The sequence below is a fragment of the Tamandua tetradactyla genome, chromosome X, assembly GCF_023851605.1.
Source record: "Tamandua tetradactyla isolate mTamTet1 chromosome X, mTamTet1.pri, whole genome shotgun sequence".
Taxonomy (NCBI): Eukaryota; Metazoa; Chordata; class Mammalia; order Pilosa; family Myrmecophagidae; genus Tamandua; species Tamandua tetradactyla.
Window position 1 is genome coordinate 72,136,313 of NC_135353.1, and position 20,874 is coordinate 72,157,186.

General features: G+C 35.6%; 1 protein-coding gene across 1 annotated transcript in view; it reads left to right on the plus strand.

Annotated features, from left to right (window-relative positions):
* The first annotated feature begins 262 nt into the window (after window positions 1-262).
* The window catches only part of BTK (Bruton tyrosine kinase), a 37,415-nt gene continuing 16,803 nt past the window's right edge, over window positions 263-20,874 (plus strand). The window contains exons 1-4 of the mRNA XM_077146512.1: window positions 263-427; window positions 884-982; window positions 3,802-3,870; window positions 5,381-5,462. Of these exons, the coding sequence (XP_077002627.1) occupies window positions 287-427; window positions 884-982; window positions 3,802-3,870; window positions 5,381-5,462 (391 nt within the window). The 5' untranslated portion in view covers window positions 263-286. The remainder of the gene's footprint in view (window positions 428-883; window positions 983-3,801; window positions 3,871-5,380; window positions 5,463-20,874) is intronic.

Here is a 20,874-nt window from a genome sequence, read left to right on the forward strand (position 1 = left end):
TGTCTCTGGACATTGCCAAGGACACAGGTACATGCCACTTGACATCCAGAGCAATTCATTGCCTTACATGAAGACACAATGTAGGACCAAACTCCCCAATTCAATATCCATTAAACGCAAAAACTGACAGAGCTGTTGACTATGAAAGGAGGATACCAAGGTAGGGTTTTCATGGTCTGTTTCATTCAAAACCAGGGTTAAACTGAGGTAGGGGTGAGGATTGATGTACTGGATCCTCAGAAACTGTTATTATCAACAGCACACAAGTGAGCTCCAGAAAGAAGCTATGGCTGCAGTGATCCTGGAGAGCATCTTTCTCAAGAGATCTCAGCAGAAAAAGAAAACATCACCTTTAAATTTCAAGAAGCGTCTCTTTCTCTTGACCGTGCACAAACTTTCCTACTATGAGTATGACTTTGAACGTGGGGTAAGTTTTTCTGCTGTGAAACCTGAATTTCAAGGGGTTGGTCTTAGAAATTCCTTAGGGAGGAGGTAGTAAGAGCAAGGTAAAATGGACCTAAGTACAATTAAACTTAGCAAAACTCAAGAGAAGTCATGATTAAAGGCGGTGGGGGATGGATCTTAACATGGAATCTTGTAATTGGTGAGCATTCATTAAATGATTGTTGAGAATGGAATCCAAGAGTTGGAAATTGCTTCCTTATTTCTTATGATAAGGCACACACATCCACTCTTCTATAGTGTTTGTCCTCCATCTGGTTGTCAAAATGGGTTAGATTAATACTTTCAAGATGACAGGTCCTGATATAGAGTGTGGGTGTCACCTCACTATGTAGAATGATTAGATAACAAAATCTAATCATCTGGTTGCCCAATCACCCTTAATCTCTTTCTCCATTTTCTTCCACATTCTCTTTCTCAGAGAAGAGGCAGTAAAAAGGGTTCAATAGATGTAGAGAAGATCACCTGCGTTGAAACAGTGGTTCCTGAAAAAAATCCGCCCCCTGAAAGACAGATTCTGGTAAGAAGAGATGATTGTTTGACATAGAGAAAGAGAGAGCGTGAGATTTTAAGAAATTTGGAACATTTAGATTTTCTGTAAGTAATCTAGTGGTGCTGTGAAACACAGTAAAATGCCCTTACAAAGTTCTTCACTCTACCACATATTGATTATACTCTCAGCATCTTTCCCCCAGATATTTAGATCTAGATCATTTAACCTAGAAAACTTCTAACTTCCTGTTTCAAAATGCTGTTATATCTAGTTTTCAACCTGGCCAGAGATAACAGTTACTGGGCTCAGAATCAGAGGTTTGAGATAGTCTGAATGCAAGAATCCTAAGGCTCTGAGTAATAGGAGATGCACTGATATCTTACTGTTTATTCTCCCCTTGTTTCCCAGAATCTTTCTGGTGCATAACACCCAGTGACTGCTAAGTTGAGTTTTTTATTTTTTCATATTTTTATTGATAAATCTTCACATACGTACATTCCATATATGGTGAAAAATCAGTGGCACACAGTCTCATCACATAGTTGTGTATTCATCACCACGATCATTTTTTAGAACATTTGCATCACTCCAAAAAAAGAAATTACAAGAAAAAAGAAAAAACTCATACATACTATACCTCTTACTCTCCCTCCAATTTGTTTTTAACATATCACTTCTTTCCAGATTATAACAGTAGTGTATGTTTATTAAGAAAATCTGAAAACTATTTTAAAATGATAAAAAAGTAAATACAGTCATTTATAATATTATCACCCAGCTAAAACAGTTATATCTATACAGACTTACAAAATGTTTCTCTCTAACAACCATGTATACACAAACTCAATTTACACATACATTCAGTTTCATATATATGATAAATATTTAAACATAAAATTGCCTTTGTAATTTACTTTCTCAATTTAACAATATATGGTAACTGTTTTCCCGTGACATTAATTATCTTTAATAACATGATTTTAATGACTGCATTGTATTCCCTATTATAGATATATAATAATTTGATTATCTAATCTCCTGTTACTACACATTTAGGTTGTTTCCAATGATTTGATATTATAAACTATGTTGAGAGAAGTATCCTTGCAAACATTTTTGGTTGCTATTCTTATAATAGAATCCTAGAAGAGAAATTTTCTTTTTCTTTTTTTGTGAAATTGGCACACTTGGTTATTTTTATGTCTTTATTCTATTTTATTTCCTGGAAGTGGAATTTGAATTTCATGCAGTTCTACTAGCTGTGTATAAGAACTCTTATTTTTCTACATTCTTTCCAATACTTGGTATTATAATTTATTTTAAACGTTAGTCAGTTTGACAGCCAGAAGAAATAATATTTCATTGCTGATCTATCCTGCAATTTTTTTAACTTTTTTTATTAAAAAAAATTAACAAACAAAACATTTAGATATCATTCCATTCTACATATACAATCAGTAATTCTTAATATCATCACATAGTTGCATATTCATCATTTCTTAGTACATTTGCATCGATTTAGAAAAAGAAATAAAAAGACAACAGAAAAAGAAATAAAATGATAAGCAAAAAAAAAGACTATACATACCATACCCCTTACCCCTCGCTTTCATTTACCACTATTTCAAGCTGAATTTATTTTAACATTTGTTCCCCCTATTATTTATTTTTATTCCATATGTTCTACTCTTCTGTTGATATAGTAGCTAAAGGGAGCATCAGACATAAGGTTTTCACATTCACAGAGTCTCATTGTGAAAGCTATATCATTGTTCAATCATCATCAAGAAAAATGGCTACTGGAACACAGCACTACATTTTCAGGCAATTCCCTCCAGCCTCTTCACTACATCTTGAACAACAAGGTGATATCTACTTAATGCATAAGAATAACCTCCAGGATAACCTCTTGACTCTGCTTGGAGTCTCTCAGCCATTGACACTTTGTCTCATTTTACTCTTCCCCCTTTTGGTCGAGAAGGTTCTCTCAATCCCTTGATGTTAATTATCAGCTCATTCTACGGTTTTTCTCAGTCCCTTAATGCTGAGTCTCAGCTTATTCCAGGATCTCTGTCCCACGTTGCCAGGTATCCTGCAATTTTATACTACTAGTAAGGTTCAACAATTATTTATATGTCTACTGCTTATTTACATATTTTCATTTGTGAATTACCTCTTAATGTTTTGCCCATTTTTCTATTAAGATGTTTACCTTATTCTTGATAATTTTAAGAGATCCTGACATATTAAGAATATTAATTCTTTAACTACAATATATGTTGAAAATATTTTTCCAGTTTTTCCTGTATGATTGATTTTGTTTATGGTTTTTTTTTGCTATATTGGGTTTTAAGGTCTATGTCATCACATTAGTTGATCTTTTTCTTAATAGTTTTAACCTTTAGCATTATATTAGAAAGGCTTTACCTCCAACAAGATTATATAGTCATTTATGTTTTTCTCAGTCTTTCATAGGTTCATTTTTTATGTTAAGCTCTTTGAGCTATCTAGACTTTACTTTAGTATATGGTATGAAATGGCTACTTAACTCCCCCCACACACACACAAATGCACACAATATTAGTGATTAACTGTTCATCCCAGTACCATTTATTGAATGCCCTCCCTTCTCTAATGATTTGTAGTGCCTGACATTTCTTTGAGTGAATATGTATTGGTTCCTATAGATATGTATCCCTGCTGGGCTATAGGAAGTGATCAGTAGGATTGGCATTATCTATGCAGGAGAGTTTTCTGGAAAAGTTGCAAAAGACTTCTAGTACCTAATGAAATCTAGAAAAGAACAATTAATTTACCAATAACTATGCTTTCTTCTTTCATTACAGAGAAGGGGTGAAGAATCCAGTGAAATGGAGCAGATTTCAATAATTGAAAGATTCCCTTACCCCTTCCAGGTGAGTCATTTTCTCTCCACAACTCCCCAGGGGAGCCAGTAATGCAATTGTTAGGGATGAGGTGCAGGGTAGAAGGAAGGATACCAAGTTCCAAGGAACGGAAGTTGATATGGACAAGGAAATTTGACTGAGAAATGAGGTTGGCATGTAGTGAGAATGTTTTCTGTTTTTCAAGTCTAATAAAGTCTCTTTTAGTCTCTCCAGCTCTAAGAAAATCCGTAAGGGCATCAATTCTATTAGAGTGGGTCTTGTCTATGGTAACTGCATTGAGAAAGATGCTGTGTTGAGTGAGCATTTCACTTCCTTCTGGTTCTGCCTATCTGTCTAATGGTGGTCATGTGAGTTGAAAAAACAGAAAAGGGGAGGGAAGGAGTAGTATTAGGAAGTTCAGTATGGGGGAAGGTTTATTAAAGTTACATGTAAACCTAAATTTTATTCTAGCTTGGATTATCTGACATAGGCATCTGTTTGGTAGATGCAGTATAAGCCATTACAGGAGAACAAGAGCTTCAAATTTGATTCAGTTTGGTTTACCTATGCCCTAAGAACTCTAGACCACATGTCATGAATATAGCAGCCTCTGCCATGTGAAAGCCAGAAAAGGAAGTGTAAAGTCTCAGGGGAGGGGGCTTTCTGTCATGGATTTATGAGCACAGCAAGACTAACAAAAAAAAATGTAGAAGGATCTGTTCATGTTCGTATCTGTATGAAAGTTTTAAAAACCTATGAAGGAGGGGGTTTACACATAGTTTTTACTATGGTTATCTTTCAACAAGATGGTGTTGAAATCAATTATATTTGACTTTGGAATACAAAGTCAAATATAATGTGATGACTGTTAACTCTGTGGGGATTGGAAACACATCTCATAAATTGCATACATCTCCACAACACCTGTCATGATGCCTTGTGTTTGGCAGGTATTCCAAAAGTACTGACTGATTGACTTGATGATAGTGCTTAATATACACTTGATTTTTTTTGACGTAGGTTTTTGGTTCTAAGTTTGGTTTATTTTAGCTAATATTGGTAAGAGGAGATCACTACACCGAAGAGAAAAATTAGCTTCCTATTATTCAAGGGAGTTATCCACTTATAATAATCAAAACTTAAATTATATAGATCATGACTTCAATTCTCTTCTTTACAAACTCAAAGTTTAATAAGAAGACCATACAATATCCTTTGCTGAAGAAACAAAACCCCTGTCTTCACCAAGGGCTGAGAGAAACATTATGAACTAGGTCTACATATAAACTTTAACACACATCAAGAGGATCTAGGAGTATTCAAAAGGCCATGAACTTTTAAGTCTTAATCTCTGGATATGAGTGATTTAGGAATTCTTCAAGCAATTCACATGACCCCAGAACTGCTGCTGACTGAAGGCCCTGCCTTTTTTTATTTTCTGAAGTGAATGTACAAAGTATGGTTTAAGATTAGTTTTTTCAAGGGCATTTATCTTTTCCCTGAATTCTAACTGCTAAAGTGTATGTGCCCATTGTCTCAGGTAGTTTATGATGAAGGGCCTCTCTATGTGTTCTCCCCAACTGAAGAACTGAGGAAGCGTTGGATTCACCAGCTCAAAAACGGTGAGAATATTTGGAAATAAGCTGCTTTACAAATGAGAGAGAGAGAGAGAGAGAAAGGTGGGAGGCAGGGAAGGAGGAAGAAGGAGATACGGAATGACTGGGGGAAGAGAAAAGGAAAGAAGGAAGGTATAATGAAGAAAGAATGAGAAAAAGAAAGGAGGAAAGAAGAGATAGGGAAAGAGTCAGGAAGAGGGGGAGGAAAAAGGAAGTAAGGAATGAGGAAGGGAAGAGAAAAGAAGAAAGAGGAGTGAGGGAAGGAGCGAAGGAGGGGAAGAGGGAGGGAGGGAGGAAGAAAGGAAGGAAGGAAAGAAAGAAGGAAGGAAAATTACATCTGTCCTCAATAATAGTAATATAATCGGACCTACAGTTCATCATATGAATAAAACATCAGGCACTGGACTAAGTTTCAAACCAGTTCCACCACTATCTTTCTAGTGCAATTTTGTAATTGTGGGCATCTCCATTTCCCCAAATAAACAAAGGTTCAAAATTTTTACACCAGTTAAAAGGGTGGTAAGGAGTTCAATAGTTATCCAATGTTTGGAATCCTAAGTATGAAATTTCTAGTTCCAAAGTACTAGATAGATGATGTATCAGAGTGCTTGAAATAAGAGTCAGAGAACCTGGTTTCATGCCCTCTTGTATCACTTACAAACTGGGTAACTGCTGGCAAGAAAGCTAACAAGCTTCATTGAGGCTTTTTCTTCTTCTGAAACAAGGGAAGAATAATGATACCTGCCCTCTCTACCACCAGGATTTTCCTAAGGATTAAATGAATTAATGCATGTGAAAGCACATGGAAAACTGTAAAGTTATACTAGAAAGCACTGTACAACCCTTCATTGTGGATAAATATTTTCCAAGGAACTATTTTGTATTCCAGCCTTTTTTGTTATTTTGTTTTTTAAAGCAGCTTTATCGTGATATATCCACATACCATACTATGCATCCAACGTGTACACTCAATGGCTTTTAGTAGAATCACAGAGCTGTGCATTCATCACCACAATCAATTTTAAAGCAATTTCATTACTCCAAAAAGAAAAACCCCATACTTCTTAGCAGTCACTTCTCAATCGCTCTAATATCCCCAGTCCTACATAACTACTAATCTATTTTTGTCTCTATAAATGTGTTTATGTTTACATTGTATATAAATGTAATCACACAATGTGTAGTAGTTTTTAGTCTGGTTCTTTCACTTAGCATAATATTTTTTTAAAAATTATTGTTATTATTATTATTTCAATTAGAGAAGCTGTAGGTTTACAGAAAAGTCATATAAAAAATACAACATCCCCATATGTCCCCATTACTGACACTTTGCAATAGTATGGTACCTTTGTTACAATTGCTGAAAGAATATTAAAATATCACTGTTAACTATAGTCCATAGTTTATATTAGGTGTATTTTTTCCCATATACCCCCTTATTATTAACACCTTGCAGTAGTGTCGTACATTTGTTCTAGATCAAAAAAGAACGTTTTTATATTTGCACTATTAGCCACAGTCCATCATCCACAACAGGGTTCACTATATTATACAGTCCCATATTTTATCTTCTAAATTTCCTTATTTAGAAGATAAAATATGGGACTGCATAATATAGTGAACCAACCACCTCCACCAACATAATTCAGTGCTACTATTTACACTCACAATAATGTGCTAACACCACTGTTCATTTCCAAATATTTTCAATCAATTTAAATAGAAATTCTTCACAATTTAAGTGTTAGCTTTTTTTCTCTCCCCCATTCTATTACCTGATAACCCATATTCCAGTTTCTGACTCCATGGGTTGGCTTATTATAATTACTTCTTATCAGTGAGATCATACAATATTTGTCCTTTTGTGTCTGGTTTATTTCACCCAACATAATATTCATCATTTCCATCCAAGTTGTCATATGCATCAGGACTTCATTCCTTCTTAGAGCTAAATAATAATCCATCATATGTATATGCCACATTTTGTTTATCCATTCATTGGTCGATGGACACTTGGGTTGCTTCCAACTTTTAGCAATTGTAACTAATGCCACTATGAACATCGGGGTGCAAATGTCTTTTCGAGTCCCTGCTTTCAGTTGCTTTGGGTATATACCTAGCAGTGGGATTGCCACTATGCTTCCTCAGGAACCACCAAACACAGCGGCTTTACCATTTTACATTCCCACCAGCAACGAATAAGTGTTGCTATTTCTCCATATCCTCTCCAACACTTGTAGTTTTCTGTTTTTTTTTTAATAGTGACCATTCTAGTAGCCATGAAATGATATCCCTCTGTAGTTTTGACTTACATTTCCCTAATAGCTAATGATATGGAGGGCCTTTTCATGTGCTTTTTAGCCATTTGTATATTCTCTTTGGAAAAATGTCTATTCAAGCCTTTTGCCAATATTTTAAATCAGGTTATTTGTCTTTTCATTAAGTTGTAGGATTTCTTTATATATTCTAGATATTAAACCTTTATCAGATATGCGATTTCCAAATATTTTCTCATATTAAGTAGGTTGCCTTTTCACTATCTTGACAAAGTTCAATCAAGTGCTAAAGTTTATAATTTTGAGGAGGTTCCATTTATCTATTTGTTCTCTCATTGCTTGTGCTTTTGGTGTAAAGTCTAAGAAACCATTGCATACCACAAGATCTTGAAGATGCTTCCTTATGTTTCCTCCTAGGAGTTTCATGGTCATGTCTCTTACATTTAGGTCTTTGATCCATTTTGAGTTAATTTTTCATAAGGTGTGAGACAGGGGTCGTCTTTCAGTCTTTTGGCTATAGATATCCAGTTCTCCAAGCACCATTTGAAGAGGCTGTTCTGTCCCAGTTGGGTGGAGTTGGTAGCCCTATCACAAGTTAATTGTTCATAGATATGAGGATTTACTTCTGGACTCTCAATTCAATTCTGTTGGTTAATATAGCTATCTTTATTCCAGTACCAAGCTGTTTGGACTAATGTAGCTTTGTAATATGTTCAAAGTCAGGAAGTGTAAGTTCTCTAAATTTATTTTTCTTTTTCAAGGTATTTTGCCATTTCAGGTCTCCTTACCTTTCTCAATAAATTTATTTGATAAATGGCTTTTCCATTTCTGTAAAGTAGGTACTGGAGTTTTGGTTGGTATGGCATTGAATTTGTAGATCTATTTTGGTAGAATTGACATCTTGAGAACATTTAGTCTTCCAATCCATGGACATGGAATGTTCTTCCATTTTTTATTTAGGTTTTTTATTTATTTCAGCAATATTGTTTTAGTTTTTGTTTGTGTGTACAAGTTCTTTACATCTTGGTTAAATTTATTCTTAGGTATTTGATTCTTAGTGGTCATTGTAAATGGAATTTTTTTCTTGATTACTTCCTCAGATTGCTCATTACTAGTGTATGGAAACACTACCTGATTTTTGTATGTTGATCTTATATCCCACCACATTATTAAACTCTTCTATTTGCTCTAGCTTTCTTGTAGACTTTTTGGGACTTTCTATATATAGAAATGTCATCCGCAAATAATGAGTGTTTTACTTTTTCCTTTCCAATTTGTATGCCTTTTATTTTTTTTCTTGCCTAATTGTTCAAACTAGAACTTCTAGCACAATGTTGAATAGTAATGGTGGTGGGTATCCTTGTCTTGTTCTCTATTTTAAAGGGAAAGCTTTCAGTCTTCCACCACTGAGTACGATGTAAGCTGCGGATTTTTCATATATGTCTTTTATAATGTTGGGGAAGTTGCCTTCTATTCCTTTCTTTTGAAGTGTTTTTATGAAGAAAAGATGCTGGGTTTTATCAAATGCCTATCTTGCATCAGTCGAGACTGTCATGTGGTTTTACCCCTTTGATTTGTTAATGTGCTATATCACATTAATTGATTCTCTTATGTTGAACCAGTCTTGTATACCTGAAATAAATCCTACTTGGTTCTTTTAATGTGCTGCTGGATTAGATTTGCAAGTATTTTGTTTAGGATTCTTGAATTTTTATTCATTAAAGTGTTTGTAATTTTTTTCTTGTAGTATCTTTTTCTGGCTTTGGTATTAGGGTGATGTTGACTTCACAGAATGAGTTAGAGTTCTGTCCTCTTCAATTTTTTTGAAGAGTTTGAGCAGGATTGGTATTAATTCTTCTTGCAATGTTTGGTAGAACTTCCCTGTGAAGCCTTCTGGTCCTGGGTTTTCTTTGTTGGAAGGTTTTTGGTGATTGATTCAATCTCTTTACTTATAATTGGTCTGTTGTTGCCTTCAATTTCTTCTAGAGTCAATGTAGGTTTTACATGTTTTTCTTGGAATTTATACATTTCATCTAAGTTGTCTAACTTGTTGGCATACAGTTGTTCACATTATCTTCTTATGATCCTTTTTATTTCTGTGGTGCTGGTAGTAATGTCTCTCCTTTCATTTATAATATTATTTGTTTGCATCGTCTCCTTTTTTGTCAGTTTAGCTAAGGGTTTGTCAATTTTATTGATCCTTTCAAAGAACCAGCTTTTGATTTTGTAAATTCCTTCTATTGTTTTTTGTTCTCAATTTCATTTGTTTCTGCTTTATTCTTTATTATTTCTTTCCTTCTGTTTGCTTTGGAATTAGTTTGTGATCTTTTTCTAGTTATTTCAGGTGTACTATTAGGTCTTTGATTTTAGCCCTTTCTTCTTTTTTAATGTAAGCCTTTAGGGATATAAATTTCCTCTCAGCACTGCTTTCACTTCCTCCTACAGGTTTTTTTTTTTTTTGCTTTTTTAATTCTATAATATAGCATATATACAAAGCAAAGAAAGAAAAAAGCAATAGTTTTCTAAGTACTCTTCAACAAGTAGTTATAGGACAGATCCCAGAGTTTGTCATGTGCTACCATACCATCATCTCAAATTTTTCCTTCTGGCTGTACCAGAACATAGGAGGCTAGAAGAAATAAATATTTTTTATCATCACAATCAACTTTTTTTTCTTTTTTGTGAAAAGTAACATATTTACACAAAAGCAATAAATTTCAAAGTATAGCACAATAATTACTTTTAGAACAGATTTCAGAGTTTGGTATGGGTTACAATTCCAAAATTTCAGATTTTTACTTCTAGCTGCTCTAAGATGTTGGAGACTAAAAGAAATATCAGTTTATTGGTTCAGCAATCATATTTGCTTGTTAAATCCTAACTTCTTTGTATAACTCCACCTCCACCTTTGATCCTTCTATTCCACTGTTTATTTTTTCATGTTGGAAGGGGCTGTCAATAATATGCCTCACACAGGTTTTTTTTTTAATTTTTGTTAATAAAACCAATCAACATACAATGGGAACATTGATTTTTTTCACCATATGGTTGTATATTCATCATCATGATCATTTCTTAGAACATTTGCATCAATTCAGAAAAAGAAATAAAAAGAAAATAGAAAAAAATTCATTCCATAACCCTTACCCCTCCCTTTCATTGATTGCTAGCATTTCAATTTACTAAATTTATTTTAACATTTGTTCCCCTATTATTTATTTATTTATTTTTATTAATTTAAAATTTTTTTTAAAAATTACAAGAAAGAAACAAACATTTTTAATATATGATCATTCCGTTCTACATATATAATCAGTAATTCACAATATCATCACATAGTTGCATATTCATCATCATGATCATTTCTTAGAACAGTTTCATCAATTCAGAAAAAGAAATAAAAAGGCAACAGAAAAATAAAACTAAAACAGAAAAAAAATTATACATACCATACCCCTTACCCCTCCTTTTCATTGAACACTAGCATTTCAAACTAAATTTATTTCAACATTTATTACCCCGATTATTTACTTTTATTCCATATGTTCTACTTGTCTGTTGACAAGGTAGATAAAAAGAGCATCAGACACAAAGTTTTCACAATCACATAGTCACATTGTGAAAGCTATATCATTATACAATCATCATCAAGAAACATGGCTACTGGAACACAGCTCTGCATTCTCAGGCAGTTCTCTCCAGCCTCTCCATTACATCTTGGAAAACAAGGTGATAATTACTTAATTCGTAAGGATAACCTCTCGACTCTTTTTGGAATCTCTCAGTCATTGACACTTTGTCTCATTTCCCTCTTCCCCCTTTTGGTCAAGAAGGTTTTCTCAATCTCTTGATGCTGAGTCTCAGCTCATTCTAGGATTTCTGTCCCACGTTGCCAGGAAGGTCCACACCTCTGGGAGTCATGTCCCACATAGACAGGGGGAGGGTGGTGAGTTTGCTTGTTGTGTTGGCTGGAGAGAGAGTCCACATCTGAGCAACAAAAGCAACAAGTTCTCTTGGGGGTGACTCTTAGGCCTAATTGTAAGTAGGCTTGACCTATCCTCTGTGGGGTTAAGTTTCATATGAACAAACCCCAAGACTGGAAGCTCAGCCTATAGCTTTGGTTGTTCACACTGCTTGTGAGAATATCAAGGATTCAACTTTGGGAGGTTGAATTTTCCCCTGTCCTCACCATTCCGAAAAGGGGACTTTGCAAATACTTTTCCACTCACTGATCAAATCACTCTGGGATTCATCGGGGCATCACTCTGGACAAACCAACAAAATCTCATGTCCTACCCAAGGTTCCGTGTACTTATGTTGTTCAACCAACTATCTACATAAGTTATATTAGGAAATGCACTAGTCAAAATATAAATTTTGTACCAAACATTTTTTGCTTTAGTCTCACACATAAGTTGAAATTTTAAAATATTAATTACCACCTATTTTCAACACCCTGCAGTAATGACATTCCTTTGTTCTTCCTCATGCAAAAACATTTTTTAAATTTGTACATTTAGTCACTATCATTATGCACTCTAGGCATTCCTAGGTTATACCATCTCAGTCTTTATCATCTATCTGTCTTTGTGATTTCATTTATGCCCCCAGCCCTCCTCCCTCTATCATTCTTACATTCCGCTTCATTCCGTGTTTTAACATAATTGTATTACAGTTAGGTAATATTGTGCTGTCCATTTCTGAGTTTTTATATTCAGTAATGTTGCACAATCTGTATCCCTTCAGCTCCAATTACCCAATATCTTATCCTATTTCTATCTCCTGATGGTCTCTGTTACCAATGACATTCTCAGTTCATTCACTAATGTCAGTTCATATCAGTGAGACCATACAGTGTTTGTCCTTTTGATTTTGGCTAATTTCACTCAGCATAATGTCCTCAAGGTCCATCCATGTTGTTACATACTTCATAACTTTATTCTGTCTTACAGCTGCATAATATTCCTTCGTATATATATGCCACAGTTTGTTTAGCCACCCATCTGTTGATGGACATTTTGGCTGTTTCCATCTCTTGGTAATTGTAAATAATGCTGTTATAAACACTGGTGTGCAAATGTTCATTTGTGTCCTTGCCCTGATGTCCTTTGAGTAGAGACAGTATATAGATGGGTCTTGTTGTTTAACCCATTCTGCCAGTCTATGTCTTTTGATTGGGGAGTTTAATCCATTAACATTTAGTGTTATTACTGTATGGGTAGTACTGTCTTCTACCATTCTGCCTTTTGGATTTTATATGTCATATCTAATTTTCCTTCTTTTTACCTTTACTCATAGTCTTCCTTTCTACACTCTTCTCCACACCTCTCTCTTCTGTCTTTTCATATCTGTCTCTAGTGCTCCCTTTAGTATTTCTTGCAGAGCTAGTCTCTTCGTCACAAATTCTCTCAGTGATTTTTTTGTCTGAAAATGTTTTCATTTCTCCCTCATTTTTGAAGTACAATTTTTCTGGATATAGAATTCTTGGTTGGCAGTTTTTCTCTTTTCATAATTTAAGTATATCATCCCACCATCTTCTCGCCTCCATGGTTTCTGCTGAGAAATCTATGAAGTCTTATTGGGCTTCCCTTGTATGTGATGGATTGCTTTTCTCTTGTTGCTTTTAAGATTCACTCTTTCTCTATGACCTGTGACTTTCTGATTAGTAAATATCTTGGAGTACATCTACTTGGATCTATTTTCTTTGGGGTATGCTGCACTTCTTGGATCTGTAATTTTAGGTCTTTCATAAGAGTTTGGAAATTTTCAGTGATAATTTCCTCCATTAGTTATTCTCCTCCTTTTCCCTTCTCTTCTCCTTCTGGGACACCCACAACACATATATTCATGCACTTCATATTGTCATTCAATTCCCTGAGTACCTCCTCATATTTTTCCATTTTTTTCCGTATAGTTTCTGTTTCTTGTCAGATTTCAGATGTTCCATCCTCCAGTTCACTAATTCTATGTTCTGCCTCTTGAAATCTACCATTGTAGGTTTACATTGTTTTTTTCATCTCTTCTACTGTGCCTTTCATTCCTATTAGTTTTGTGATTTGCTTTTCCAGACTTTTGATTTCTTCTTTTTGTTCATTCCTTGCTTTCTTTATATCCTCCCTTGATTCATTGACTTGGTTTCTGATGAGGTTTTCCATGTCTGTTTTTATATTCTGAAATAATTGTTTCAGCTCCTGTATCTCATTTGAATTGTTGGTTTGTTCCTTTGACTGGGCCATATCTTCTATTTTCCTAGTATGATTTGTTATTTTTTGCTGGCATCTAGGCATTTAATTACTTAATTAGTTTATTCTGGAGATTGCTTTCACTTCTTTTACCTTGGGTTTTATTTTTTTTTCTGTTTTTAAAATTTTTTATTAATTAAAAAAAAATTACAAGAAGCACAAACATTCCCAACACATACACTCAGCAATTCACTATATCATCACATAGTTGCATATTCATCATCATGATCATTTCCAACACATTTGCATCAATTCAAAAAAAGACATAAAAAGACAACAGAAAAAAAAACAAAAACAGGAAAAAAAATTTTACATACCATACCCCTTATCCCTCACTTTCATTGATCGCTAGCATTTCAAACTAAATTTATTTTAACATTTGTTCCCCCTATTATTTATTTTTATTCCGTATATTCTACTCATCTGTTGACAAGGTAGATAAAAGGAGCATCAGACACAAGCTTTTCACAATCACACAGTCACATCGTGGAAGCTATATCATTATACAATCATCATCAAGAAACATGGCTACTGGAACACAGCTCTACATTTTCAGGCAGTTGCCTCCAGCCTCTCCATTACATCTTGAATAATAAGATGATATCTACTTGATGCATAAGAATAACCTCCAGGATAACCTCTTGACTCTGTTTGGAATCTCTCAGCCATTGACACTTTGTCTCATTTCACTGTTCCCCCTTTTGGTCGAGAAGGTTTTCTCAATCCCTTGATGCTAAGTCTCAGCTCATTCTAGGGTTTTTCTCAATCCCTTGATGCTGAGTCTCTGCTCATTCCAAGATCTCTGTCCCACATTGCCAGGAAGGTCCACATTCCTGGGAGTCATGTCCCACGTAGAGAGGGGCAGGGTGGTGAGACTGCTCGTTGTGTTGGCTGGAGAGAGAGGCCACATCTGAGCAACAAAAGAGGCTCTCCTGGGGGTGACTCTTAGGCCTAAATTTTAAGCAGACTTGACTATCCTTTGCAGGGTTAAGTTTCATTTGAACAAACCCAAGACTGGAAGCTAGCCTATAGCTTTGGTTGTCCACACTGTTTGTGAAAATATCAAGAATTCAACTAGGGAAGTTGAATTTCTCCTGTCTCACCATTCCCGAAGGGGGCTTTGCAGATACTTTTCCACTCACTGATCGAATCACTCTGGGATTCATCGGGGCATCACTCTGGACAAACCAACAAAATCTCATGTCCTACCTAAGATTCCAAGTACTTATGGTGGTCAATCAAACTATCTACATAAGTTATATTAGGAAATGCACTAGTCGAAATATTAATTTTGTAACAAACATTTTTGCTTTAGTCTCACACAGAAGGTGACATTTTAAAATATTAATTACCATCTATTTTCAGTACCCTGCAATAATGACATTCCTTTGTTCTTACTCATGCAAAAACATTTTTAAAATTGTACCTTGTACATTTCACTGTTATTATACACTCTAGCATTCCTAGATTATACCATCTCAATCTTTAACATCTATCTTTCTGATTTCAATATGTCCCAGCCCTACTCCCTCTTTCATTCTCACATGCAGCTTCATTCAGTGTTTTTATAATTATATTACAGTTAGGTAGTATTGTGCTGTCCATTTCTGAATTTTTGTATCCAGTCTGTTGCACAGTCTGTATCCCTTCAGCTCCAATTACCCAATATCTTACCCTATTTCTATCTCCTGATGGTCTCTGTTATGAACAAAATATTCCAAGTTTATTCACTAATGTCAGTTCATACCAATGAGACCATACAGTATTGTCCTTTAGTTTTTGCTAGTCTCACTCAGCATAATGTTCTCAAGGTCCACTCATGTTGTTACATACTTCATAAATTTATTCTGTCTTAAAGCTGCATAATATTCCGTCGTATGTATATACACAGTTTGTCTAGCCACTCGTCTGTTGATGGACATTTTGGCTGTTTCCATCTCCTTGCAATTTTAAATAATGCTGCTATAAACATTGGTGTGCAAATGTCCATTTGTGTCTTTGCCCTTAAGTCCTTTGAGTAGATTCCCAGCAATGGTATTGTGTCTTTGCCCTTATGTCTCAGAGTAGATACCTTACCTAGGGTTTTCTTTGCTGGATGAATTTGTTCTCTTTTTTCTTTAACATTCAGTTCAGCTTTATCTTGTCCTCTAGCTTAGGTTTTATTTAACAGAGGAGAATTGGTCAGTTCTTATTTTCTTGTTTCTTGCCCTACTTGTATGGTGCCTTTCTGCCCCCCCCCACCCTAAGGAGGGTTCTACTTAGGCATTATAGACCCCAGCCAGATTTTCCCAGACTAAACTGGCCTCCTATCAGGAGGAAAGAGTCACCTGCATCGGTTTTCCTGAGGGTGAGACCCAGCAGGTTGAAAGACTTTCTGTGAAGTCTCTGTACTCTGTTTTTTTATCCTGTCCAGTATGTGGCGCTTGTTGCCTGCGGGTCCCACCAGCATAAGATGATTTGGTACATTTAACTTTGGCAGACTCTCCTGCTGGGGGCGTGGTGGAGACAGAGGGGAGGTTGGAGGCTTCAAATTACCAAGCCCTGGGGTCTGAATTCCTTGAGGGAGGGATTCCACCTGAGTTGGCCTTAACCCCTCCCCTGGGGAAGGCACAGGCTCCAGACAAGCTCTCAAATGATCTTGTTTCTGCTATGCTAGGGCAGTTGCAGCCTGAGAAGTCCTGCCGCTGTATCCAAAGGCAGTCAAGCCTTTGTAGAAACACAGCCACAAAAACTCTGTTTCTTTTTTTTTCTTTTTCTGTCAACCTGCCCCTTTGGTTCCAGGGCAAAAATGAGTGCCCTCTGCTTTTACCAGGTTCACCTGAGCTGGGGGGCCTATTTTTAGTGGTCAGAATTTGTTAATTAATTTCACAATTGGCTTTTGATTGGCTCAGCCCTGCTACTGGTAAAGTCTTTTCCCTTCCCTCTGGGAAGCAGCCTGTAGGGGAGGGGCACCGGCTGCTGCAGCTTGGGGAACTCATGGTTCAGGGAGAACTTGTAGCAGGTCCAGCTGGTCCAGACTGGGTACGCTGTCTGTCTGGTCATTGATGTGTCCCAGGAGCTGTTCTGTACTGTTTCTGGTTATTTAGTAGTTGTTCTGGAGGATGAACTAAAATGCGCACATTGCTAAGCAGCCATCTTGGCCCGGAAGTCTATTTATTTATTTATTTTCCTATGTTTTATTCATCTGCCATAAGGTAGATAAAAGGAGCATCAGACACAAGGTTTTCACAATCATGCAGTCACATTGCGAAAACTGTATCATTATACAATCATCTTCAAGAAACATGGCTACAGTGTGATTGTGAAAACTTTGTGTCTGATGCTCCTTTTATCTACCCTGTCAACAGAGGAGTAGAACATATGGAATAAAAATAAATAATAGGGGGAACAAATGTTAAAATAAATTTAGTTTGAAATGCTAGTGATGAATGAAAGTGAGGGATAAGGGGTATGGTACGTATAGTTTTTTTTTCTCTGTTATCATTTAATTTCATTTTCTGTTGTGTTTTTATTTCTTTTTCTGAATTGATGCAAATGTTCTAAGAAATGATAAATATGCAACTATGTGATGATATTGAGAATTACTGATTATATATGTAGAACAGAATGATATATTAATGTTTTGTTCTTAATTTTTTTAAATTAATAAATAAACAAATTTAAAAAGAAACATGGTATTGGAACACAGCTACATTTTCAGGCACATCCCTCCAGCCTCTCCAATATACCTTAACTAAAAGGTGATATCTATTTAATGCATAAGAATAACCTCCAGGATAACCTCTCAACTCTGGAATCTCTCAGCCATTGACTTTTATTTTGCCTCATTTCTCTCTTCCCCCTTTTGGTCAAGGAAATTTTCTCAATCCCTTGGTGCTGAGTCCCAGCTCATTCTAGGATTTCTGCCAATGTTGCCAGGAATGTCCACACTCCTGGGAGTCATGTCCCACGTAGAGAGCGCGAGGGCAGTGAGCTTACTTGTCCTGTTGGCTGAGACAGAAAGGCCACATCTGAGCAACAAAAGAGGTTCTTTTGCCTCCCACAGATTTTGGTTTGTTGTGTACTTGTTTTCATTTTCTCAAGATATTTACTGATTGCTCTTACAATTTCCTCTTTGACCCACTGATTGTTTAAGATTTTGTTCTTTAACCTCCATGTGTTTGTGAATTTTCCAGTTCCCCACCTGTTTTATTGATTTCCTGTTTCATTCCTTTACGGTCAGACAAAGTGCTCTGTATAATTTAAATCTTTTGAAATTTACTGAACATTTTTTGTGCCCCAGCGTGGTCTATCCTGAAGAATGATCCATGAGCACTTAAGAAGAATGTATATCCTGTTGTTCTGGGATCAATGTTCTGTGTATGTCTATTGAGTTTAGTTCATTTATCATATTAATCAAGTATTCTGTTTCTTTATTGATCCTCTGTCTAATTCTGTCTATTGATGAGAGTGGTGTATTGAAGTCTCCCACTATTACTGTAGAGACATTTGTTTCTGTGACTGGTTTTGCCTGTGTTTACCTCATGTATTTTGGGGTACCCTGGCTAGGTGCATTAATATTTATGACTGGTATTTCTTCTTGGTGGATTGCTCCTTTTATTACTATATAATTTCCTTCTTTGTCTGTCATAACAGTTTTACATTTAAAGACTATTTTGTCTGATATTAATATAGCTACCCCAGTATTTTTTTGGTTACTGTTCATGTGGAATATCTTTTTACAACATTTCACTTTCAACCTATTTGTGTCCTTGGGTCTAAGGTGAGTCTCTTGTAGACAGCATATAGGTGGATCATTCATTTTTTATCCATTCTGTCAATCCATGCCTTTTATTTGAGGAGTTTAATCCATTAACATTCATGTTATAACTATAAGGGCTATATTTACTTCAAGCATTTTATCCTTTATTTTTTTACATATCATATCTTATTTTTGTCTATCTTTTCACCCTTTTTGTTGCCCTTACTGATAACTTTCATTTCTCCATCCTCCTCTAAGCCTCTTTCTTCTGTATTTTCCTTTCAGCCTACAGAACTCCCTTTAGTATTTCTTGTAGGACTGGTCTTTTGTTGATGAACTCTCTCAGTTTCTGTTTATTTTTGGATATTTTAAACTCTCCTTCATTTTTGAAAGACAGCTTAACTGGATAAAGTTAAACTTTGGCTTGCAGTTTTTCTCTTTTAGTACATTAACTGTATCATATCATTGCCTTCTTGCCTCCATGGTTTCTGATGAGAAATCAGCACTTAATCTTTTTACTGTTTCCTTGGGTGTGATGAATCACTTTTCTCTTGCTGCTCTCAAGATTCTCTCTTTATCTTTAGCATTTGACATTCTGATTAGTATGTGTCTCAGAGTAGCTATATTAGGATTTATTTTATTTAGAGTACATTGCACTTTTTGGACATGTATATTTATGTCTTTTATAAGCACTGGGAAATTTCATCCATTATTTCCTCAAATATTGTTTCTGCCCCTTTCCCCTTCTTCTGAGATACCCATGACATGTATGTTTGTGCATTTCATGCTGTTATTCAATTCCCTGAGACCCTGATTAAACTTTCCATTCTTTTCTCTATCTCTTCTTCTGTCTGTGAGATTTCAATTTTCCTCTCTTTTAGTTGACTGATTCTTTCCTCTGCTTGTTCAAATATACTGTTCTATTCCTCTAGTGTATTTTTAATCTCTTTTATTGTGACTTTTATTTGCATAAGTTCTATTATGTTTCTTTTTCTATGGTATATATATGTATATATATGTATTAACTTTTTAAATTGTACAATATAGCATATATACAAAGCAAGTAAAGAGAAAAACAATGGTTTTCAAAGACTCTTCAACAAATAGATACAGGACAGATCCCAGAGTTTGTCATGTTTCTTTTTATACTTTCAAATTATTCTTTATGCTCGCACAGTGTCTTCTTAATATCCTTTATCTCTCTAGCCATATTTTCTTCATCTCCTTAAATTGATTTAGGATATCTGTTTGAACATCTTCAATTCATTTTCCAAATTGTGTGCCTCCTCCTAAGTTTTAATTTGTTCCTTTGGCTGGGTCATATCTTCCTGTTTCTTAGTATGGCCTGTAACTTTTTGCTGATATTTAGGTATCTGACTATTTTGATGAGTTTACTCTGAAGGTCAGCTTCTCTCTCTTGCCTAGTGTTTTTTATTAATTGGTTTTGTGTTAAGGCACTTCTTTGACTCCTTGTTCAACTTATTCTAGACCTTTAGAATTGCCTCTATTTGACTGATTAGATTTTATTAGCTCTTCTTTATCTGATTCTTCCTCTGGGAATGTGGTACAATTTTTTAAATTCCACTATTTTTTCAAGTGTTTCATCCCAGGGGGAAGTTTCCTTTCCTCTGTTTCTTCTCTGGAAATGTTGCTCTGTTCTGTTTTTCTTTTGTCTGTTTTATATTCTTTTTACTCTCCTATCATTGCCTCTATGCATTCTTTTGCCTACAAAGTAAAGTCTTGGAGGAGGGTCACCCCACAGAAAACTTTCCAAGTCAGTATTTCCCAGCCAAAACAGGGACAGGGATCCATGAAGAGAATGCGGAACAATTCCAAAGAGCTCTGGGGAGAGGGTCATGAAAGACACCAAAATCCTTTTTGATGGCTCCACAAAACTATGCTTTTCTGGCTTGCTCAGAAGATGATGATCTTCTACAAACTTTTCCCCACAGCCCTACGTCTACCATGCTTTTTTGAATATCCACTGCCTTTGCCCCTATCGGGGGTGGGGTTGAAACAATGGCATGGGCTGGCTGAAAGAGCCAGAACCCAGTGATGTAAATTTACCAATCAAAAGCTATGATCAGTACTCAGCCTTGCCCCCACCCTAGCTGTGTTTTTAAGGAAGAGAGCTTCCATGTCCCTATCTATCAGCAGGA